This window comes from Tasmannia lanceolata, unplaced genomic scaffold, assembly GCF_043159265.1.
Source record: "Tasmannia lanceolata isolate RefF3 unplaced genomic scaffold, GAP_Taslan_0.1 ptg000023l, whole genome shotgun sequence".
NCBI classification, from domain to species: domain Eukaryota; kingdom Viridiplantae; phylum Streptophyta; class Magnoliopsida; order Canellales; family Winteraceae; genus Tasmannia; species Tasmannia lanceolata.
Genome location: NW_027518700.1, coordinates 6,392,343 through 6,416,641, shown reverse-complemented (window position 1 = coordinate 6,416,641; position 24,299 = coordinate 6,392,343). Strand labels below are relative to the sequence as shown.

At 37.9% G+C, this 24,299-nt stretch overlaps 1 protein-coding gene across 1 annotated transcript in view; it reads right to left on the bottom strand.

The window, feature by feature from the left end:
- Positions 1-23,843, bottom strand: part of LOC143855657 (sister chromatid cohesion protein PDS5 homolog D-like) — a 31,811-nt gene extending 7,968 nt beyond the window's left edge. Inside the window, exons 1-8 of the mRNA XM_077365726.1 lie at positions 23,507-23,843; positions 17,478-17,681; positions 17,133-17,314; positions 13,344-13,470; positions 13,055-13,252; positions 6,307-7,272; positions 6,083-6,196; positions 1,622-1,707 (exon numbers count right to left, since the gene is read on the bottom strand). Of these exons, the coding sequence (XP_077221841.1) occupies positions 1,622-1,707; positions 6,083-6,196; positions 6,307-7,272; positions 13,055-13,252; positions 13,344-13,470; positions 17,133-17,314; positions 17,478-17,681; positions 23,507-23,611 (1,982 nt within the window). The 5' untranslated portion in view covers positions 23,612-23,843. The remainder of the gene's footprint in view (positions 1-1,621; positions 1,708-6,082; positions 6,197-6,306; positions 7,273-13,054; positions 13,253-13,343; positions 13,471-17,132; positions 17,315-17,477; positions 17,682-23,506) is intronic.
- Positions 23,844-24,299: the final 456 nt, after the last annotated feature.

The following is a 24,299-nucleotide window of genomic DNA, read 5'->3' as shown; positions in this document are numbered from 1 at the left end:
CGTTGATCAAAACAAGGTCTCCTTTAAATTTCACATGCTTCCTAATTTTATCAGCCAATTCTTTGTATTTTTTGTGGTGCTCGTGAATCAATCCCTTATTTCCTTTCGATTCCTCCAATAATTCGGGAGTGGATAGAAAGTTACTTCCCTCCCCTTTTAAAGGTTTAGGAATACTTTCCATCTTATATGGACAAAATCACTTTCACGACATCCTTAACAAACGTATAAGTATTTGTGTGCCCATCATGGATGGTTTTAAGATCGTATTGCAACGTTCGACCCCACAACAAGTGACAAGCATCCATCGTCATCACATCATTAAGCATCATGATATTGTTTACCGATAGAATAAGAAAATAAACAACATTGGTTAACAAGTACCCCATTCCCTTTTCTAAACCATGCAAGCTTGTAAGCCGCTGGCCTCCTCTCCGTCTTAAGGTTGAGCTTGTCGACCATCTCTCGCACCACCACCTTATCACAACTCTCACAATCAATGATGAGATTGCAAATTTTTCCATTCAACGTCCACCTTGTATCGAAAATATTATGCCGCATCTAGTCAAGCTTTTCTTCAACTTTAGCCGTATCACACCAAATAACTAACGTTTCGCCGTGATCGCTATAAATATTCTCATCACCCTCATCATCGTTGTAGTCATCAAAGCGTGGTTGTTCATCTAGAACCTTTGATTCAACCAAATCATCAAACTCTTCAACCAAATTTACGTACCTTTGGTTTGGGCACTCTATCTCTATATGGCTGAAACGCAAGCCACTTGAAGCACTTAGGTGTCACACCGGTTTTTGGCTTGCCTGAAGGGTTAGAGCTTTGACTAATATCCCTTCAATCGCCATCCCGTTTGTCACGCTCTCTACGATCATTTTCACCACCGACATAATTAAGATTTGCCGCAACCTGACCGAAACTAGTTGATTTCCTAGTTGACAATGGGTTTCAAGGCATATTCTCGAACTCAGACATCGTTGGATGACTTGAGCGTCGCTTCTGTTGCATCTCGACATTAATGGCCAACTTGTACACGTTGTTGTAACTCCAATAGGGTTGAAGTGACACCACATCTTGAATCTCCTTCTATAAGCCTCCAAAAAATAGGGAATAGCGTGCATTAGTCTACTCTTCAGGATTTACACCGCACATAGTAATTAAATCGAACTCCTCCGTGTAATCATCCATGATCGGATTTACTTGCACAAAATTATATAGTTACGTAGAGTTGTCTTGAAGGCACTTAGGATTGATTAGGAATTGTTCTAATGCCGATATATCAATCCAATTTAATAGGGATGCATTTCAAGTATATTAATCGGTATTATTAGGTACATGTTGGTGTGACATTATTTCAAGTTTAGCTGAAAGTAGGCTAATATCGTGGTCCTAAACCAACTAAATATCTTAGCACAAACTGGAAAACGTAGAATGGCAGCTGATTGTGAATAAGCTGAATCACTAATAAGCAATACCATAATAAAAATATACAACATTGTAGTGCAATTATAGCGAAGAGTATTGTAAAATAGAAAAACTGATATTTATAACTATGAATTGCAAACAAAAAAATTACATTCACGAGAAATCACAAAAGGCATAAGAACGTACTCGTTATCATCAGGCCACCAAACCTTAATGGTTGAACCAACAATGCTCCCATCAAGATGTATAACACGATGAGGAGTTTCAGAAGTCTGACATTCAAACAAACAATAAATCAGCGAATTATAAAACCAGTCCTTCAACAAAAACAACACAAAAGTCCCTTCAAAGCAGCAGCAAATGAAGAGGAAGACAAAGCAGTCACATCACATGAACTGAAGAGGAATATGTAGCAAAACTATTCTAGTCCTGAAACTCAGCAACTTAAAAAGTAAGAAATTCCAGTCAGCGTTAACACACAAACAACCCCTAGATTCCCTTAAAGAGACGTAATTCATAGAAAATAAAGTTCAAAAACCAACTAACTACTAATGCTTTCTGTGAATTAGAACCCAGAAATTGCAGACTATTGCAAGAAAAAAAATTCCCAAACCAATTAAAACTATTTAAAATCCAAGGTTTCAGGTTTCGGTTTTGGTAAGTGTTTCGGTAGTGGTGGTAATGAAAATTTGTCGGCTTCGGATGGAAATTTTTGTGGAAATCCTGTAAAATCATGGAAACATATATTAACGTATGTAAATAATATACATTTAAGATGAAAGTTCAAGTGCTAGAAAAAGCACAAACACAAACTCAAAAATCATCGAATAAGCACAAAAAAAAATACTCATAATGGTTTAACATCTTTGTCGTGCATGTCTAGTAAATCAGTACATTTCAGATTTCACATGTAATGCAAATAAATACTCAACTCAACTCAACAAAGCCTTTGTCCCAAACTAGTTGGGGTCGGCTAAATGAATCCTTTAGAAAAATTTCACGAAGAAGGTGAGAGGAATCTACCCGGCTCTAATCCTGGCTCTAGTTGGATTCTTCTACGTGGATCATTTTCGTCCATCCTATCCTATCCAAGGTCATGTTCTCTGTTATGTTCCTAGCTATCAAGTCCTTCCTCACTGTTTCTACCCCAAGTTGTTTTCGGTCTGCCCCTACCTCTTTTTACTCCAGATTGGCACGAATCGCCTCTTCTCACTGGAGCATCCAAAGGCCTACGAACCATCTTATGCGGTGCTCTCTCATCTTCTCCTCAATTGGTGCCACCCCCACCTTTTTACGAATGTTTTCATTTTTAATTCTATCTAACCTTGTGTGGCCGCACATCCATCTAAGCATTCGCATCTCCGCCATGGTTTTAAATTTCGGCCGAAACGAAACGTTTCAGCAAAAATATTTCGGTTTCGGCACAAACAGAAACGAAATTCACATGAAGTCATTTCTTTACAAGATTTTGCCGAAATTTCACCGAAATTTTAAAAATGTACGCCGAAATAAAAAATGTACACCGAAATGCTATAATTTCCACCAAAATAGCTGAAATTTCAACCGAAATCGTCAAAATTGACATCGAAATTTTAGACATTTCGGTCGAAATTAAAAAATAAACGAAATCATAATCATATTTTTATATGATTTCGACGGAAATTTCAGCCCGAAACGGAAATGCTTCGGTTTCGGCCACCGTAACTGAAATTTAAAACCTCGGTCTCCACTACACTCATCTTATGCACATGCTGCTTCTTGGTGGCCCAACAATCTGAGCCGTACAGCATGGCTGGCCTCATAGCTGTCTTATATAAACTTTCCCTTCAACTTGGTAGGGATTTTACGGTCGCACAGGACTCTTGAGGCAAGCTTCCACTTCAACCAACCTGCTCTTATTCTATGGTTAACATCCCCTTCAATCTCTCCTTCCTTATGTAGAATTGAACCAATATAGCGAAAGATATCCCTCTTAGGTACCTCCTGTTCAGTCATATTTACTACATCCTCATCCCGCCTCCTTCCATTACTAAAGTTGCACTCCATATACTCTGTCTTAGTCCTACTCAGTCTAAAACCTTGGGATTCCAAAGTAGTTCTCCATAACTCTAACTTAGCATTTAAAAATAATACATACACCTCATTTCACATGCAATTTATATAACTATAATTATGCAACACGCACTTGTATGGTATCACACTAACACACTTACAGTTATAGTTTCGGTATGAGTTTCAATGGGGATGAAACAGAAACATTTCAATTGTTTCTTGTTGGTCTCGATGAAGATTTAAAAGCGAATTAAAACCATCATAACTTCTAATCCTGCTTGGGCTCTTTGACTGGATGTCTAAACCCAATCAAATATGGTTTGAACCTTTATGTAGAAATTTTTCTGCACTTTGACTTCTTTTTAACTGCTGAAGTGTGCAGGTCGTACACTGCTTTGGTAAGGACTCTTTAAAACCAGTCCACATGATTCCAGAAAATTCTGGAAAAATCAAATCAAATCTAAAAATAGAAAATGGGAGGAAATAGGCCTTAACAGCTCTTGGATTGTTCTGAACCTGAATTTTCACATCTTCCCCAGCAGCATACCAACAACAGACAACACTTTTGAACATTCTCCTCCATTATCACCCTGCAATCTAGAGTTGGCCTCAAACTGGAATTCATCATTTCTCTTTTTAAGTGGGTATGTTGCCTTTGGCAGACCCTTCCAATTTTTTCCTTTTTTTAATGGTAACTCTTATAAATTATTAAAAACAACAAAATGCTCTAATAAAATATTCCATCATTTCTCTACCTCGTCTATCATATGAAAAAGAACAGAGACTGGATGAGAGCCGTATGCAGTAATACTAGTGATAGTATTCCAGATTTTCACAATAAAAATGGCCCTCATTTTGGACTTACTCCATGATTTTGAAACTTTTCCAAAGCGCTCAGAGCACAAATAACACCATAGAGGCACTTTCTCATATATCATGGACGCACTATCATCAAAATGTCTTGCACCACTAAATTAGAATTTGACTAAAGTCTCATATTGGGGAATCCAAATCAAGAATGCAGATAGCTTTTGGCTAAAGAAGATTGAGCACTCAACAGTGTCATCAGAAGAGTCGAGGTAGGTGGTAGGATAAAATTTACTAAGGGATGCTTAGAAGATAAAAAATTTAGAAACTGAAAATCGTTCTAATAGTAAAGAAAAATAAAAAAGGGAGCAACAAAAGGCAATTAAAGCTCACCAAAATGTATGATGATATACAAGCTTTCTTTAAAGACTATACCCAACAAAATTCGTGAGGCTCAATAACGATCTCGACTCCCACCATGAGATCGTATAGAGAAAACCCAAAACAACCACTGAATATACGACAAGAATTTGAGCGAGCAATACCTAAAATGTCAAATTCAAATTGTTCCCTAAACCATGTTGACCCACCAAAACTATTGCCAATGAGGTTTGTATTTGGCTCCTCATAAGGCATTACAACAGCCATCCAAAAGCTGCTTCTCAAAGGACAGAAAAGCATTTGACCCATCAAAAGCTCTCAGAAACTAACTGAAATTTAAAACAGTGCAAATGGTTCCAAAAATATCCATTAGCCAAAGCTCCATTCCTTTCCCTCGAAGTGAACAGACTACATTAATAAAGACTTCTTCTAACACGAATATAGAGAGAGAGAGAGAAAAAGTTATCAGTAAAAACATATCTCCACCTATTGTACCAATATACTTTGAGGCGAATGTATCATGTACAACACGACATAATATTCGTACCAGATACATTTTTCAAAAACAAAAAAATAATTGACACATTTCAAACTTGTCACTCTTCTGATTGTCTAACATGTCTGTTGCTGGTTAGTGTTACAGATTTACAATTATAATTTTGATTGTGTGAGTTTTACAGGTACTATTTGAAATTTCTTATTAATACCGCCGTCTAAGTTAAATCTAGTCAAGTTTTATGGTGTGTTGAGAGATATCTTGTTTGTTATCTCATGCCATGGGATGACCATATCAGCATCCATATCGATGCCATACATTTTGTAAATGTCAGTCGTATTTCTGTTCCTGTGTCGGTGTCGGTGTTCTCATCCTGAGTATCATAGTTCTCCATCATCCCCGGATCTCATTCACAGCATTCAGCACATGAATGCATGTATCATTCATCATAATGAATGCAAAAAAGCTCTTATAATGTCAATACGACCGGGGCCAGTATAGTAAATTCTCAAACTCAAAATCCCAACCTCCCCAAGTCTTAAGAAGCTGATCCTAGAATGTCCAGTATTTTATATATAAAGCTCAAATATATCTGAAAGAAATAAGATAACCTAAAAACAAAAATGGATGCACAAAGAGTTTCGGATAAATCTACTTTCATTTAACTAAAATGTCCAAAAGAAAAATAGAAAGAAAAATAATATAACAGTCATCAAACCCAAAACAATCCACTCATTGTAGGTCAGATATTCAATACAAGAATTTATAACAGTATAAAACATAACGTGCGAAGTCAAAAAACCATACAGCTAAAACATAACAAAAATAAAATTCAGATCATAACTGGAATTTTACAGTTTCAACAATCAGATGTGCAGTTTTAAATTACAACAAAATCAAAGAAATGTTACCTCTTCCATCACTGGCGTACGTTTTTTCTTGGATTTCGTCTTAGGGGTTGCCTTCAAATGACTTTGATCATTATTTGATGATTTTTTGGAAGCCTTGGGTGATGACATCATTTTCTGTCCATACATGGCAGAAAATGCAAACATTATCATAAATACGAAAAATCATGACTTGTCACATCTTGAAAATTTAAAATAAAGAAAAACTGAACAGTCATAGACAGTACCTTCAGACTCAAATCTTCTATTGCACCCTGTTCAGCAATAGGAGCTTCCTTTTGCCGCTCATTTTTAGCTCTTTGTTGTTTATTTGATGATCCAACCTCAACGACATCACGTAACCTTTTCCCTGAGCGCCTTGGAGGTTTTGCCTCGGAACCACTTATGATCTCAGCTTCCTTTTTCGAGCTAACATGCGTGGATGGCATTGCTTCATCCTCATTTTCTTTCACTGCATCTACATTTTTACCTGAATCACTGTTTCCCTCGGATTCCTTCTTTGACTTAATATTCATAGATTGTGGTGCTCCATCCCCTATTTGATCACTCAATAAACTTTCGTTCATTTCTGAAGGCAAAGCAGGGTGCTCGGCTTTTGCATTTACACTTGCTTTCTTCTTTGATACAGGCCGGCCCCTTTTGGGCCGAGTTGGTTCTGGCTGGGTTTGACTAGGGGACTGTGAAATACTTCGAGTTTCATTCTGTGATCCAGTTGGCGATGAAAGCTCAGTCTTCTTTTCATTTTCTAATGGAATAACTGTCTCATTGGTAGATGGGCATTCCGAAAGTGAATTATCGGCTTCCTTGGTGGGACCATTTTTGCTGTTTGTCATTCCAACGGCTTCTTTTTCAGTGTCATTTCGAGAATGATCAGAATTTTCAACTGATTGCGCGGAGGAAGTAGCTTTCCGACCCCTCGTCTTCTTGGCAGCTTGATCTGGCATAGTTTCTGGTTTGACAGTCTTCGGAGATTCCAAACTATCAGGTTCATCTCTAGTTATAGAAACTATAGCTTTGGATTGATTACTACGATGGGAACGTTCGGGTTTCTTTTTTGGAGAGTTTGCACCAACCAAGGCATCGTCATTCTCAGTTTGAGCAGTACCATTGCTAACCACTGTTGTTGGCAACTTAACCATAGCAGGGTCGACATCTTGAGGACATGCCGGTTCTGGCACCATCTCTTCAGCCTCCTGATCAGTAAACAATTGAAACTTCACATATTTGTTCTCATATTTCAAATATTCAATGAAATAAGATAAAGAAAGTGGAAAAATACTGGTATAGAAGCAACAAAATCCGAAAAGAACCAGTCCTTTGAGATAATTTGGTCTCATCAGCTTGAAGAATATAGTTCAGTGAACAGGAAAAAATAATTACTCATAATGATTATATTTATGTCAACTTGCGAGACCAATAAGCAGAAACTAGCATCAATCACGAGCAATGTTCTAAAAACCGGACCCCAACTAGTGTATCCAGCCCAGATCGACCAAAACCGGCCATTTTTTAAGCTGCCTTCATCACGCCAGCATATGTTTTGAAAAATCGAAACCCGCCCTGTATTTTAATTTTATCGGTATAACCATCCGAAGCGGCTGATTAGGAGCAAACCGAGAGGTTCATTGATATACTAAACTTGGTCTCATAATTACTTAAGATAATTATATTTATAAGAAAAATAATAAAACTTAAAAAAGGTGAAAGCTTAGCACTGATCATTTACCACCTTACCATATGCATTAATACTTAATAGAAAATCTATATGAAGGCTCTTAATTTCTTAATTTTCTTCTAACTTTCTCACTTATAATTTTGATTTGGAACTTTGGACTATGGTGTAGTTGTGTTGCAAAGTACTTACAATGTTAAGTCTTCTTAGTTACCGAATGTAGTAGTTGATTAATAGAAATTATTAACTTGGTTAAGGAAAGTTAATTAACAAAAAAGTTAAACCCATACCATTCGGGGGGGGGGGGAAAGGTTAACCCCATTTGAAGTAAAAAAATCTTTTAAAGATGATCACACAAAATTATATAAAAGAGAAGAGGAGAAATAAGGTGGAGTATTAACTCTTCAATTTTTATTTTTATTTTGAATGGTAGAAATTTTCATTAGAATAAACAAGACCGAGGTGGTCAATACAAACATATGATAATCATAATAGAATACAAGAAAAGAAAAAAGGATTCAAGGAGGGAGGAAGTCAAAATATAGTTGCCAGAGTGGGAAGCGAGTGCGAGAAGCGATGTGGGAAGCAAAAGCGGGAAGCGAGGGGCTTAGAAAATTGAAAAAAGCGGGAAGCGAGAAGTTTTAAAGAAAATAAAGAAAAAATGTTTAGGAAGTATCATTGAAAGTCAAAATGAAGCATATAAAAGCCTCATTAGAAGCAAAAAAGTGCATAGAAAGAGTACAATTGTAGTAGGTCGGGAAGGAAGGGTTATTATACGTAAGGATTACAGGTAGAAAATAAGACTATGTGACTAATTAAAATTACTAATTTTTAGAAATTTACAATTTCACATGTTTTATTCATACTCATCAAATACTAAGATTTTTGGGAAAAGTTCCACATAAATTCCATTTGAAACTTAAGGTGAGTTTCAAGTTTTAAATGCATTTTTTTAAAATAAGATCTTTCAGCATTATCAAAAGAAGAAAATATTCTTTTAGGAAGAAATAATCACCTAAATAGGAAGCGTGATCTTTAATTAGGAGGAAACACGTAGGAAGCGTCCCTTAAATTTGGGAAGCGAGAAGAACTTAGCTTCCAAAGCGAGTTTCAAGGAAGCGAGCTTCCCATCTAACTAAGAAGTTTCCAGTAACTTGTCAAATAACTCTAAGCCCTCCTTGGAGATGCCATCCCTGTCAAGCCTATCGGCAACAGTGTTAGCCGATCTACTCACATGACGAAAAGATATGTTCACGCCAATCATACTATCTTGAGTCTCATCAAAAAAAGAAGCAAATCTCCAAGGATATGGATGGGATCCTCTAAGCCATTTTATCACATTTAGAGAATCCCCTTCCACTATGACTTTGTCCATGTCTTCAACCTCAATTAGCTTTATTCCTTGACATACTGCTCTCACTTCTGCTTCACTAGAGTCGGCTACCCCATGGGCCCTACAAATGCCCACCTCACTGATCGGAGTATTAATTCTTCATAACTTCTTTAATTCAAAAATACTGCTTACATTGGCTTTTACACAGCATCGGTAAAATGAATAAAATGCCCCTAGTAAAAAAAATTGACTATCTTAAACACCCTACCCCACCCCACACACCCTCAAGCTATTATGTTATATAGAACATGTTCAGCTTGTCAATTAATGATGATGATTTCCTATTAGACCCACCATGAATACATCTGCCATCATGGTTCTAAATTTCAGCCGAAATACTAAAATTTCGGATTTCGGCCAGGGCCGAAATTTAAAACCAAAACTGAAATTTAAAAATTTTGGCCGAAATTATAAGATTTACACCTAAATTTCCACCGAAACCGAAATATCAAACCTTGTCTGCCACTTGTTCTTTACTAGAGAGATAGCTAGGATAACCATCACCATCTTCTACCTTCTCACATATGCCATTAATCTATCTCAATGTGCTTTGGTCAAGTAAGAAGGGCAGGATTTTGCAATACTTTAATGGTGTTATGATTATCAGAGTAAAGAATATGAGTCCCTCATCTCAAACATAACTCTTGTATGAGATGCCAGCCATGTATGCTCTAATGTACTAGAAGACATGGACGTGTACTCCGCCTCTACACTCAATCTTGCTACAATCCTTAGCTTCTTTGCTGCTCTATAAAATCAGACAGACAGTGGGTAAGAATCTTCTTAGTTGATCCTAAAGGTGCTCTTCTCTTGTATCGTATAGATATTGACAGACCTGATTCACCGTAAAGGTAATATTTAGTCTAGTAAGAGTCAGGCAGAGGAGTGCTCCTAACATACTCCTAGGACAATCATTAAATCTGTCATTCTTTTCTTTTCTTTTTTGAATGGATGCAAATTTCATTCAAAGGAAAAGGGAAGACCGAGGCAGTCAACCCAGCGTAGTACAAAGAAAATTAAAGGAAAAGGAATAAAGTACATAAGCGGAGTAGATCAAGGTGGCAGAAAATTAAAAAACTCCAAACCTTGCTTTTCTACCCCTTCCCTTGCTAGACCTGTCATTCTTTTCCACTAATGTCTACGGCTGGTGTACTTACTAGTTTGCAATTCATCATCTTAAACCCGTTGAGCAGGTCCACAAGCATACGTCAAACACATCTTTTCATCATATCTCTCCATCTCCACTTCAATAAAGTATCGTAATTCACATAGGTCCTTCATATCAAAGGCGTCTTTCAAGCCATATTTGAGCCTTGGAATTTCAGATTTATCACTCCTTGTTATGATAATATTAACCACGTATACTAGCACCAAAACATACCAGAATGACTTGTCATACTTCTTATGTATCCGCTATAATTAAGTGTATTGTGAAGCTTATTGAATCATGCTCGAGGCACCTGTTTCAATCCATAGATTGCCTTCTTAAATTTAAAGACATATTGATCTCTTTGAACAGAGTTTCAAAACCTCTGTGTGCTCCACGTACACATCTTCTTTCAATGAGCCATGAAGAAAAGTATCATTCGCATCCATCTGGCTAAGAGTCTAGCCAAAGGTATTGGCTAGAGCAAGAGCAAGTCTCACTATTGTGCTCTTGACTAGGAGTGGACACGGTTCGGGTCCAACCTGAAGAACCGAACTGAACCGGCCTATTTGGTTTGTTCGGTTCTGAAAATATGTGGCCCGGTTCTGGTTCCAAAATTTTGGAACCGTTGGTTTTCAGTTTGGTTCTCGGTTTGGGGTCCTGGGACCCTAAACCGAACCGAAGATATATATATGTGACAGCCACGGGGGAGAATTTCTTCTGAGTGGAAGATTGTATCTGCACATAGCAAATGCACCCCCATGAACTAAGTGAAAAATAATTTGCGTGTCTCAATAAGTACCAGAGGGGGTCATGCCTGGCCAATAGTAGACGGGAACATCTTAATAGCATTCACAGAGAAGATGTGTTACATGAGTCAACATGGGTAATGGGAATTAAAAGATTCATAGCCTAGCACTGAGTGAGATGAACGAGAATATGGAACCAGTTGGCTAAATGATGCGTAGCACCCAAGTCAAGTAAAGAAGAAGCTTCGAATGGAGACAAAAGAGATATACTAAAAAAAAAGAATGTGGACCAGCCGTTGGTGGGCATTGCTAATACTTTAAATTGTAGGGATAGTAGCAGTAAGAGCATTGTGATTATGTCGACTGGAAATATAACAGGCTATGGAAGCCAGAATGCCAGAATGCCAGAACAAAAGGAATGAAGCCCAAAACACAAGGACACTTGAGGCATCGATGAAGGGTTTCCAACAGATAGTGGTGTAGGTAACAGACCATGCTGAGGTGCTCTTTGAGTAGGTCGTGGATAAAAGACCCCAAGTCAAGGATTGTGAAATCCTTAATTGATTGTATGACAAGCATTGGCAGCCTCTACTTCAACCATGACCACGGTTGTGACCTTGTCCACATCCATGAGAATTAGATGAAACTTCTGCATAAAGGACCTCAAAGGTTGTCACATGCATGGTTTTAAATTTCGGTTTTGGTACATATTTCAGTGCTCACCGAAATTTCGGGCGAAATGCCGAAATTTAGGTCGAAATCCGGTAAGGTGATAAGAAATTTCAATTTTTTGGGCCGAAATTCGGTAAGAAAATAAAAAAACCATGTTATCGAAATTTTGGTAAGAAAATTTAAAAAAAAACATTTTATCAAAATTTCGGTAAATTTCGGTTTCAGTACGTTTCGGTTTCGGTGTTGACTGAAATCTGTCCGAAATTTCGTATTTCGGTCGAAATTTAAGACTGGTCACTTGTCATGTAATAAGGCTTGTGATGTTTGGGGATAGGTAGGGGTAGAAAAGAATGGAGCAAGTCCATAATACTGTATAAGGATCATAAACTTACTGAATGTAGGAAACTCTGAGGGTGACTAAAGGAAATCAAAAATCTTACATTCCCTGGCTGGGTCCAATCAGAATGTAGAGGACTCGATCACATCCATCGAGTGATTGTTTTACAGCTGCAAATTAATCAGATATTTTTTCATCTTCAAGAAGAACTGATGGATAGAAAGATTAGTTTTCATCCGTATAGTTCTAAACATCACAACCAAGACAACAAGAGCAGGGGTATATCTAGGAACACATTGGGTGAAGTTATTAATGCATATTTAAGGATGATAGGTGATATCGATCAAGACAAAGCAAAAACATGAGTGTTACTCACCAATCTCCAAGTCTTCAAGGCGTAGTAGTCCGGTAATCTATTGGTGGAAGAAGATTCTAGGAATTTGAGTTCATGAGAATTGAAGTTACCATTGCGACCTATGAGACTAGCACACTATATATTAGAAGTGTTTGGCCTATGTTGGTCATCAATCATACCATTAACCATATTCTAAGGTCAACTAACAATATAATGGACAAATTGACAAGAAAACGTGAAGAGAAGCAAGCTTATCATCATCATCGTGGTTCCCTTATGATATGTTATGTTTTTTCTAAAAACGGTCTTTTCGGTTTCTTGAATCGATGATGCTGCGACAGCTTGCCCGTTGTAGCTATGTTGTTCATATGGATTTGGAATATAAAAAAACTTTACCATAATTGCTTCAAACTATTGTCATGAAAATTTAATTTGGATACTCAGGTTTAAATGTTGGTCAATGATGCCAAAGAAATTGATGAATAAATTTTAAAATTAATGTCACTAACATGCCCATGTTATTAAAGAGTTGTAAAATGCCAGATATTGCATAAACAAAACGAAAAAAAAAAAAAAAAACAAAGAAACGACCCATAAGGACGACTATAAAATTAAAAACTAGATATGGAGAATAACAATGAGTAACGCACCAAAGGTTGACCAGAAGTATTTAAATCGCTATGATCCGGGACCTCAGATGCCTCTTGGCATACAGAAGCAACAATTTTACTGTAATCATCCAAAGAATTGCCCATAGACTGCACTTCATGCATAAGGTAAGGTTTGAGCTTAGCAGCACAGTTCGATATTACCCTCTCTCCCAATCTGCGTGCAATAGGTAAAAGATCCTGAAAAATGACTAAATCTGATCAGTAAATCCCGCACACAGAAACAACAAAAGGAATGAAGCAAAAAAAAATGTCAAGGGGCTAAAATTACCAGATTTTCTTTTTTCACACTGCTTAAGAGGCAAGAGAGAAGCTCAGATGAAATATCTTCACTCTCCTCCAATACCAGGGTCATAATTGTCTCCATGGAGGAAAAGACATTGTCCGGATGACTGTCCCTGAAAGTTAAACACAGTTTTCCATCCTATTACGAACATACAACGCCAAAGATAAAAATCATGCATTCAACAAAAAACACATCAAAAAAAGCATAAGTAACCAGAAAAATGAAGTAAATGGAGAGAACAGGCCAGTTACAAGGCACGTTTTTATATTAAATGCATAGCAAATAGAATTGGGTGACAATTTTAGAACAGAGGACCAAGTTCTTTTAAATGTGCAAAGGAAAAACTCAAAACAGAAGCAAAATTAATAGAAGGTCAATGAAAATAAGAAGCACTTTATTAATCCCAGAAGACCATGCAGACAAGTAAAACTCAACTCAACTAAGCCTTTGTCCCAAGCAAGTTGGGGTCAGCACCATGCAGACAAGTAATGCAGAAAAAAAATTGAATAATAAGTAATGCAGAAATTAACCTGCTCAGATACCACAAACATACGATGAGGTAATTCAAACCCAAGCAAAAAACATAGAATACATAAAGAGGAGAGCAATATGACAGAGGGAAATAGAGTATTGAGTGTTGATTTATATGCTATGATTTGTGGACACGGACAAGAGTGTCGCGTGTCGACACAGACACGGAGTGTCGGACACAGCAAACCCCCAAACTTTAGAAACGGGGACACAACTAAAATAGAAAGTATATGTAATCATGATTTGTGGATATAGATTCGTGTGTCCAGTTTCGACATGTATACGAGTTGTCTAAATAAGGTAAACACAATATTCAATAAAAAAACAGAATGTCACACTTGACACCGTACAAAAACCTGTCCACTCACCCACATTAAGTCTTAACACTTCCAGCAATACAAACAAAAGTGTCCAAACTCCAAAGGAGTGTCGACACGTGTGGACACGACAAGACACGTGAGTCGGCAATAAATTCGAAGTGTCAGCCAAATCATAGTTTATATGAAAACCAGAAAAAAGAAAGGATCAGTTGCACAAGATTAAAATCTTGTACTGCATCAAATGACCAAAACCTTCGCAAGACACAACACCCTAGAATCCTCTACGAACTAAAATTATAGTTTTCTAAAGAAACTAACTCACCTTTCAAACAAACATTATATCATCATTCCTAAATATAAACCACTCCTAACTCAATCTTTCTACATCAGCTTAAACCTCCTCGAAATCAAAATAGAAACTCTAGAAGCTTTGAATGGTGCCGCCACCTTATTATAAAACATGGAATATTTAAATCCTAGCAAAAAAACCCAGAATTCAAATAAAAACACCAAATTTCATGACAAAATCCATCTTAAAAGACAAGCATACTACGAAAAAATATAGAAGCTTACTACATAACGACATACTAGGCAAAAGGAACAGAAGCTAATGCTAATAATGTACATGAATGATGGGATGGATACCGATGCCTCTTTTGCCACCAGTTAGAAGAAAATGATGGTAATTAAATCAGTAAAAGAGGAGTACACAAGTGATAGAACCATCAGTGAAGAACAAGTGGGGTGGGATGGGAGGGGGAAATGGGGCATAGAAGCAACAAAAAGCTATTTGCAGTGACCATATCAACGTATGTGAGACTTACGAGTTACGACTTCATGAACGAGTACCCCGCGCTGCTCTAGGTGGCCATACACATAAATTGAATACAACCCCATGGTTGGACAATACAAGAAACCATCTAGGTGGCAAGAAATGCAAAAGCCAAACAGATGGCCCAAACATGGTTTTAAATTTCCACTGAAACCAGAGCAAAACGACCAAAATATTTCGGTTTCTATCCCCACCGAAATGAATACCACAACCAAAATCATAAGTGCAATAGTGGTTGACTATATCACTACACATTACATAATTATTTTATTATGAATTAGAGGTGATGTGGCGTGTGTATTATGTATAAATAATTAAATAAATTACATGTGAAAAGCGGGATATACTGAATTATCATACATGCATGACAGGGTGTTCGATGTTATTAAACCACTATAGATAGTTGTCTTGCTTATGTGATGGTTTCTAAGTGTGCATTTGTGCTTATTCTAGCATTTTCTGAAGCTTCATCTCAAAATTCTATCATTTACATGTTTTCGTTTGTTTCCATGATTATACAAGATTTCCACCGAAATTTCCAACCAAAACAGAAATGTTTCTATTTCCATGGCAACTGAAACCGAAATTTAAAACCTCGAACCCAAAATTACCGGTAAACCGATATCAACCACCAACCCATAACAATATATGTTATTGCCACGAGGTACAATGCACCATGAACTAATGAGGTGGACGAAAAAAGTGAAGCTTACATCAGTTGGAGGGGAAAATGGCATCATAGTTCACATAAAGGAAGTCAGAAGGATGTTAACTTTTTTTTATGATCAACGAGATAGAAGATAAGAGCAGAGACCATGGATATTCATCAGATTTAGGCCTTCGGCACTTCCAACAAAAAACCCTCCCAAGATACCAAATGCAAAACCTTCCCACTCATGTAGCCTCGAAAATACATAAGGCAGCCAAACATGCACTTTTCAGACGCACAAAAATGTTAACTATAGCTCCTATTTTTTGACACATGAACATTTACAACAAAAGCAATACAAAACAAACACTGCACCAATTGAATATGGGAAACCGACTAAGTTCAAATAACATGCAACACCATACATAATAGTAAGAACTGGAAAACAACACCATCCATGATAACAATGCCTAGAAAACATAGCAATCATTGAGTGGCATCTGGACCGTGCAAGTTGGTGGGGGCTGTCATTGCGCAGCTAACCAAGTCATTCATGACCTACTCAATTCAAAAAAAAAAAAAAACATAGCCATATTATAAAACTATAAAAGAGAAACAGATTGACTGTAATAGAATATGATATTGATCTTCACAAGCTTGGCACACAAGTGAGTGCCGACAGACTGCAAATCTCTAAACAACGATGGTCTTCTGGAAGAACAATAAGGCATCATTAGAAGTCGTTTCAAAAATAAAGATTCCTGAATGCTAATGCTAATAGCATTAAAGTCGCAAAGAAGGAACATACCCTTCACTAGTAATGTCCAATGAAGATTTTGAGGGCTCCACAATTATTTAATTGGGAAACCATGTCCTCATGTAGAGGAAGCCCTGTATGCCATGGTTTGGAATTTTCATCGAAACCTTCAGGAAACAACTAAAATGTTTTTGTTTCCATCCCTACCGAAACGTATACTAAAACCAAAATCATAGGTGAAAGAAAAGAATGGTTAACATTTAATAACCTCCTTGACCATTTAAAAATAGAACCCATTAAAATGAGGTAGCTGAGTTTGATAAATATGCATAATTTCATACATGCATATACGTGAACCTTCAGCATATATTCCTTCCAACAATCATGGACGTAAGCAATCAAACAAAAGAAAATCATGATTGTGTTAGCAGGAAACATACGACTACAAAAATTAGTACAATCGATTAAGCGAAAAATGAGCCGCCAATGGTGCAGAACAAAGAATTTTTCTATTAAATGTTAAATATGCAGGAAAAATACTTTGAAGCCAATGAACTTCAAGAAGAGGAACAAGCTAAAACAGACAGCCCCCAGTGTATATAATTCCATATCAGGAGCTCTTCCTAAATAGAAATAACTAAAAAAATGGAAGAACTAACAAAACTACCAGCATTAACCTTGTTACCTTATGGCATTCAGAAAATGGTGGAACATCTCAAGAATCAAATCATCACATTCGAGGTCCAGCATCACAACACATGACCTAACCTTTGCCACAGTTTCTAGAATTGAAATCCTCTTAGAATATGAGCGACTAGACATATCAAACAAATTTTCAAACGACGTAACTATCATCCTGAAAATTTCCTGAAAAAAAAATAAAATGGACACATACTCAGTAAAATATTTCGATATAAATGAAATATGAGGAACTTGCAGCTGACAAACAACTGAAAATATGATGTTAAAAACAAGAGACCACGTGCCAGTCAAAAAAAGCAAAAAAAACATGAGATCACATTTTCATTACCTTCATTAATTCATCATCATAGGGAGCATCTGGTGCTGTTATTCTTGTGATCTCACTGATACATGACGCCACAGCAACTTTCACATCCACATCTGAATGTTTCAAAAGTTCGTTTGCTATCAATGCTTTCATTGAAGGTTGAAGGGCATTTAGCATGGCCTTGGATGGTGATTGTTCCACCGTCGATAAACAACCCTCAACTCGCTGGAAACCATGGACACATACGAGAGAGAGAAAATGCATAAACCAGTTAAGCAAGCAGAAGGAAATGCAATTCATAAACAACTGAAAACAAATGCATGCATAATAATTAATCAAATAACTTAAAGATGGTTTAGTAATAGAAGCTCAAGCATTTGCAGTTCATAAATCACAGAAAACAAATGCATGCATAATAATTACTCAAATGCCTTAATCAATGTCACGATATGATGATGCTCAAATATAGATAGGGATATGGAAATGGTCACCTGTACAGGTATCCCATACGACATGTATAAAATAAAAATTTATAAAACTTGCCTGTATTCACTTGGAAAAGAGAATTTATAATATATTAACTATGGTGTATCTAAATCTAAATAATAAAAAATTAAATTGCATATAAAACAACAGTAACAATGAAACAATAAGCATGGCAATTATTTCAATGAGTGTACTTTAAGCATGATATTAATGCATCAAACAGAAATATCCATCCGGTGTCCACTACTAGTACCAAATCATGTTCCATAATGCTCAAGACTGAAGCTCAAGAATTGAAAATTGACTTGGGACACCCCATGGCAGATTTTGAAAATGGGTGCCTTTGGTGTTAGTACACTATAATGGAAACCAATGTTTGGTGACACTACATGACAGCAATAATAACATGAGCAGATGCATAAAATTGCCCTGAGATTAAGAGGACCAAGTCGTTGAGGTCAGTAAACTTCATGGAAACCAACGTTTGGAGTTTGGACTGCAGGTTGGAAGTTAATATCAAGCAGTGCTATGCCAATAAAAAGTGGAGACGAACCACGCCTACATGTGTGGGAGGTGATTATTATAGATAATCTGTTGAGGATCTCTCCATACTTTCTCGCAAATATTAGCATCAGCTCCACAGGAGCTCTTCTATAGTTGCTTCTATAGTTGATGAAGACCTTGATGATTTACTACTTATTTGGTTTTGCAGTTAGTGTTGGCACCTTTTTTAATGATGTATTACTACCAGAGTATCATTAGTGAACGCATTGGTATATGGATTTGAATCCAACATCCAAATCTAGATACAGAGCCACGAGGTAAACTAGTGTCACGGGGATGCAGTTAGAATTAGAATCAGAAAGAGAATCATCTCATTGCATCTTCAAAAGTATGCCACTACAAGACAATTGGTGGGCACTCCTGTCTAAGCGGGGTGGTTACCTCCCACTCCTTAAGGGGTTGGCATCCCACATGCGAACCTCCTAAGCCCAGCAAGTTGTGGGCCAGAACCTTAGTTGTGTGTTAAAGAAATGTACAAGGACCTTACTTATGCGTGAGGTACAGCAGGAAATCGACTTGTTGCTCGTAGGGGTGCCCTAAGAGAGCTTTGGGTGTGGACTGTGAGTTTTTCAGGTCGATGACGGGGTCAAAAGCAGTGCATGTTGGGCTGGGCTCCCACTTGAATTTCGCATACGGATTGGTGTAGAGATTTAAGTATAACTCTGCCTATGTGGGTAGGCTGATTTCTAGGTTTTCTATGGGTTCATGTCCGGGTGACTTCGACCATTCTCGTGAGACGCAAATCTTGAGGATTAGCCCATGGTGCATGCTTGCTCCTTGGATGACCAAGTCTTCAGATTTGGCAGATCGGGACGGGAAAAACCCGATGCCTCGCTACTTGTGTCACGAGCCTTTTCTTTTTCAAGCAAACAAACCCGCGTGGCGCTCCAACATAAGCATATGCTAAGGCCAGCCTTCTCCAATGCAAGGACCTAAAGGCCCTACACACCCAACACCTCTTGATGCTTTGTTGGTGCTCACAATCTCCAAGTTGTTTAGCATGCTACTGAGTTTGTTAATGCCACGCACATCTTTTAACTCTTACGATCTCCAAGACTTTCAACAAGCTATTAAACTTGGTATTGTCATGCCCAACTCTCATGATCAACCTACGCCTTAAGCCCACTCTCACGATCAGCCTGCATCACGAGAACATCGAACATAAGGCACTTAAGCCAAATGCAAAGTCCATCCAATGTGAGGCATGACGATGCCACGCACCAATCCGCCAAGTCTTACGACCCAGCAGCCAAGGCACAGACTTATGCCATGAATCAATCCACAGGACTGAAGTCTCGCAAGGCAACTCCAACAGTCTGGAAGCGACACCGGGTCCAGCGACGCTCTGTGCCGCCAAGCCCAAGGACTTAGGCGCTCACACCACCGCATCGCGGGAGCATTCGGATAACTGAAGCCGGCCAAAGAATGAGGCATTGTCCGCCACATCACAATCCCCCAAACCCGAAGGCCTGGTCATCCAAGGAACAAGTATGCCCCATGGACTTATCCGCAAGACTTGCATCTCGCGAGGGTGGGGCTGAAGCACCCCAAAACAAACTCGTGGAAAGCCTAGAGATTGCCCTACCCACAAGACATATCGCGGTACAGAGGTAACATATAGCAGCAACCTCGCGCACCATCTGTACACGCAATGCAAGTGAGAACCCAACCCAACATGCATTATCTTTGGCCCCTGTCCGCGATCAAAGAAACCGAAGCATCCCTATAGAAAACTCATGGTTTGCACCCAAAGCTCCCTTTGAGCAAGCCTACGAACTGCAAATCAATTTCTTATGGTGCCTAATACACACACAAGCAAGGTCCTTGTACAACCCTTCAGCAAACCACGAAGGTTCCGACCCATAGCCTGTTGGGCCAGGAGGGAGGGGTGGCTAGCATTCACGGGAGCCATTAGAAAGGAATGACCACCAAACGTTCTCTACTAACATTCTTTTGAAGACGCAACGAGACAAGGTCACTTCTTAGTTATAATTCCAACTACGTCCACGTGACACTCGGTGGCCTCAGCTATCCGGGCAGGAAAGTAGACTAGTGCCACAACCTGGAAAATGGTCTCTCAATGCGATGGTATGAGCACCAAAGTCTTTGCACTTGGTGGATAAGAGATTGGCCGGACCTTGTCTTGCCTCCAGATGGCTTTGGCTACCATGTGGGTTTCAGTCCTACGGATTGGTTCATGGCATAGGTCTCTGCAATGAACTGTCGGGTTGTAAGACTTGGCGGATTTGTCTGTGGCGTCACAATGCCTCCAATGGAAGACTTGCACTTAGCTTGAGGGACTTAGTGTCCAATGAACCCATGATGTGGGCTGCTCACGAGATGAAGAATGAGCGTGTTTTCGAGCCATCGTGGAAACGCAGGCAGGGTCGACGAGGGAGCGAACAATGAAACTTTAAGATACATGTTCACTTGCATCACACAACAAGTGCTCTGTTCTCTGAACCGTGCAATGAGGTAACCCATAACACAGCTCTCCTGCTTAAGTGACCTTAGTCCCAGGCCATATTAATCCATGGTATTTGAAAAAAATGGTAGAGTAACATATCTTATAGTATTGAAATTTAGTCGCCATTTCGAAAATTAAAAGTGTTTCAATAGGATCCTTCAGTCGCACACCAATTAATTAATCAAAAAGTAGACTTGTGACCTTAGTTGGCGAATCTGTTTAGTTCGGCATTCCGTTTTGGAAAAGACGCTGCGATGGAGAAATTATTTTTAATTGTAACAGATGTTTAAAAAATTCAAAAAATAAAATAAAAAGTTAGAAAAGTATAAGAAACTATCATATGAACCAAATTTAACAAAAACACGGTTAATTACTTAAAACATTAAATTTATTGTAGATAACGAGGTCTTGGATAAGTTTATGAAGCTTTTTTGTTTGGGGAGACAAAAGCTAAAACATGCCCTTCAAACGGCTATAAAATGATAAAAATAAGTGTAAAATAGTAAAAAAAAAAAAACAAAATGAAGCCATTTGAGAGCATTACTTTAAATTTTTCAGAAAAAAAAAAGTGTATTCCTGCAGAAGCAATATTTACTGTAATTTTTGCCTTCTTTCAGCCAGAACACTCCGGAATTGACTAGAATTTGGGGCGAAACAGGATATATATGCATCTTGTTCCATTTTCCATACGGAAACAAAACATTTCCTCCGTTACTAATGGAACAGAACGAAATTCACAACTAAGCTCGCAGCCCTTAACAATATCACACTTGGCTCCGCACACCTCCGGTACTTCGATAAGGCGAGCAGTTTGATCGCAACTTCTTGCCATCATGGTTTTAAATTTTCATTGAAACCAATACAAAATGACCAAAATATTTCTATTTTCATCCCCACTAAAACATATACCGAAACCAAAATGCATATTGAAACCAAAACCGTACCAAAATCAAAATGCATATTCAAACCAAAACCGTAAGTGCATTGGTGGATCCTACATTAATATGGTTACATATATATGTGTGTGTGTGTGTGTGTGTGTGAATTACATGTGAAACGGATATATATTATGTATAGATATTGATATGAATTACATGTGAATTGTGGTGTGTGTTGTAAGAGATGTTCAATGTTGTTAAACCATTATGGACGGTTCTCTTGCATTTGTAGTGGTTTTTAAGTGTGTATTTGAGCTCATTCTAGAATTTCCTATACTTTCAGCGTAAAATTCTGTCATTTGCATGTTTTCATACGTTTCTGAGATTTTACAAGATTTTCACTGAAATTTCCAACCAAAACCGAAATGTTTTCGTTGCCATACCAACTGAAAGCAAGATTGAAACCTAATTAAAAACTTGCTTTCCATGAGACTCAAGGGCAGCATACGGGCCGTATTAGTAAAGTGACAAGAGGCTATTTCAATCTATAAAAGAGATAGAAAGTTGAGAGGGTCCCTTTGGAAGGGTTTGCCGATAAACGAAAGAGATATTGATTCCTTTCTTAAAGCGGTTACCTCTATGTTAGGGGTGGACTTTTGTTAAACAATCTTGTCAACTAAACTATTAATGAAACTAAACGACTACTCGACAAAATGATAAAGAGACTGAACTGACTTACCTAAAGAAAGAAAGGGATATCCATTTCTTCCTCAAGGCAAGGGACTTAAAAGAAACAAAAATAGGTTTAACCTGATGGCTTCTATACTGAGAAGAGCTAAACGTGGTAAGGAGCGCGCTTAATAGAGCCACAAATGAACTTAGGGCATGAGGGCAACTGATAGGTAGCCTTTGCATGCCCCATGGGTTCATCATAAACCAATACATATTCATCCTTTCAAACCCGACACAAATCCGACACAAATGATTGGACAAACCCTAGTAAACTAAAACAAGATCCCGCAATAATTCCACTGTTTGCCATGAATAAAGCAGATAAATGTCTCAAACAAGAAATCAAACCCTAAAAGAACACCAAAACCAAAAACCCTGCCGAAACCAAAATCAACGAAATCAACAGAAATGCTTTCATACAATAAAGCTCACATAGAAAAGAGAAAGAATATCATCAACAGAAGACAATGATCTTTGTTAAACAATCTTGTAAACTAACCTATTAACAAAACTAAACGACTGCTCGACAAAAACTGACTTACCTAAAGAAAGAAAGGCATATCCATTTCTTGGGGCTTAAAAGAAACAAAAATATGTTTAACCAGAACAAGGAAAGACAAGCATGTGATGGCTTCACTTAATAGAGCCACAAATGAAATTAGGAGGGCAAGCAGGGTTTCATCATAAACCAATACATATTCATCCACAAATGATAGGACAAACCCTAGTAAACTAAAACAAGATCCCGCAATAATTCCACTAATCAGAGAAATGTCTGAAACAAGAAATCAAATCCTAGCAGAACAACAAAACCAAAAACCCTTCCAAAACCATGTTTGACAAAATCAACAGGAAAATGGTTTCCTTTCATACAATGAAGCCCTAAATATTAAAGTAAAGTAAAAAAAAAAAAAATAGCTCACATCGAGAAGAGAAAGAAGATCATCAACAGAAGCCGGAGGAGGTTTCAGAAGTTTGTTTCCAGCATCAAGGAGCTGCTCCTCCAATTTTTTCTCGGCAGACGCCATTTTTTCTCCCTCTAAGATTCCCCAAGCTCTCACACCATTGAAAGTTGAAACCCTAGGGTTAAAGAGCTAGGGTTAGAGAGAAATAGGGGAAAACAAAAACTATGGTTCTTTTTATAGGCCACAGAAAGGGAACTAGGGTTTTCTTCAGGCCATATTTAGGTTTTTCCTCTATTTCCCTCTTTCGAGTTTCGATTCATCCCCTCAGTCTGAGTATTTAAGAGGAATCGTAAAATCAGAAGCTCAATTTCGGATTCCACACGATTTATGGATTTGGGCTCACCGTTCCTTTGGTGTCCGCCTCTCGGTCAGACCTGTTATCTGTCGTTAAAATGACTTAAATATCCTCCATTCTTCTGTCTAATGCCACATGAATCCCTACGAAGACGTGCATGTTTCACGTAATCCCCTAACATGTTTCTAAATTGATGCCGCGTGTCTATGTTCTCTATTTTGGAATAGAAAGTGACGTTAGCTGGGGATTTGGAAGAATCATAAGCGTGCCTTCATATCATTTCCCATTTACCATTTTTCCAATTGAGGTGGTCTGAAGCAATCTCCATTATCTTTGTTAGATCACTCCAAAATCTTGTTAGATTACATTTCCAGTTTTAGTTTTGCATTTGGTTATATCCATTTGTGGAGAGTGAGTTACAGGATGAATTATGGGCTATTCTTTGTGGGGATAGCA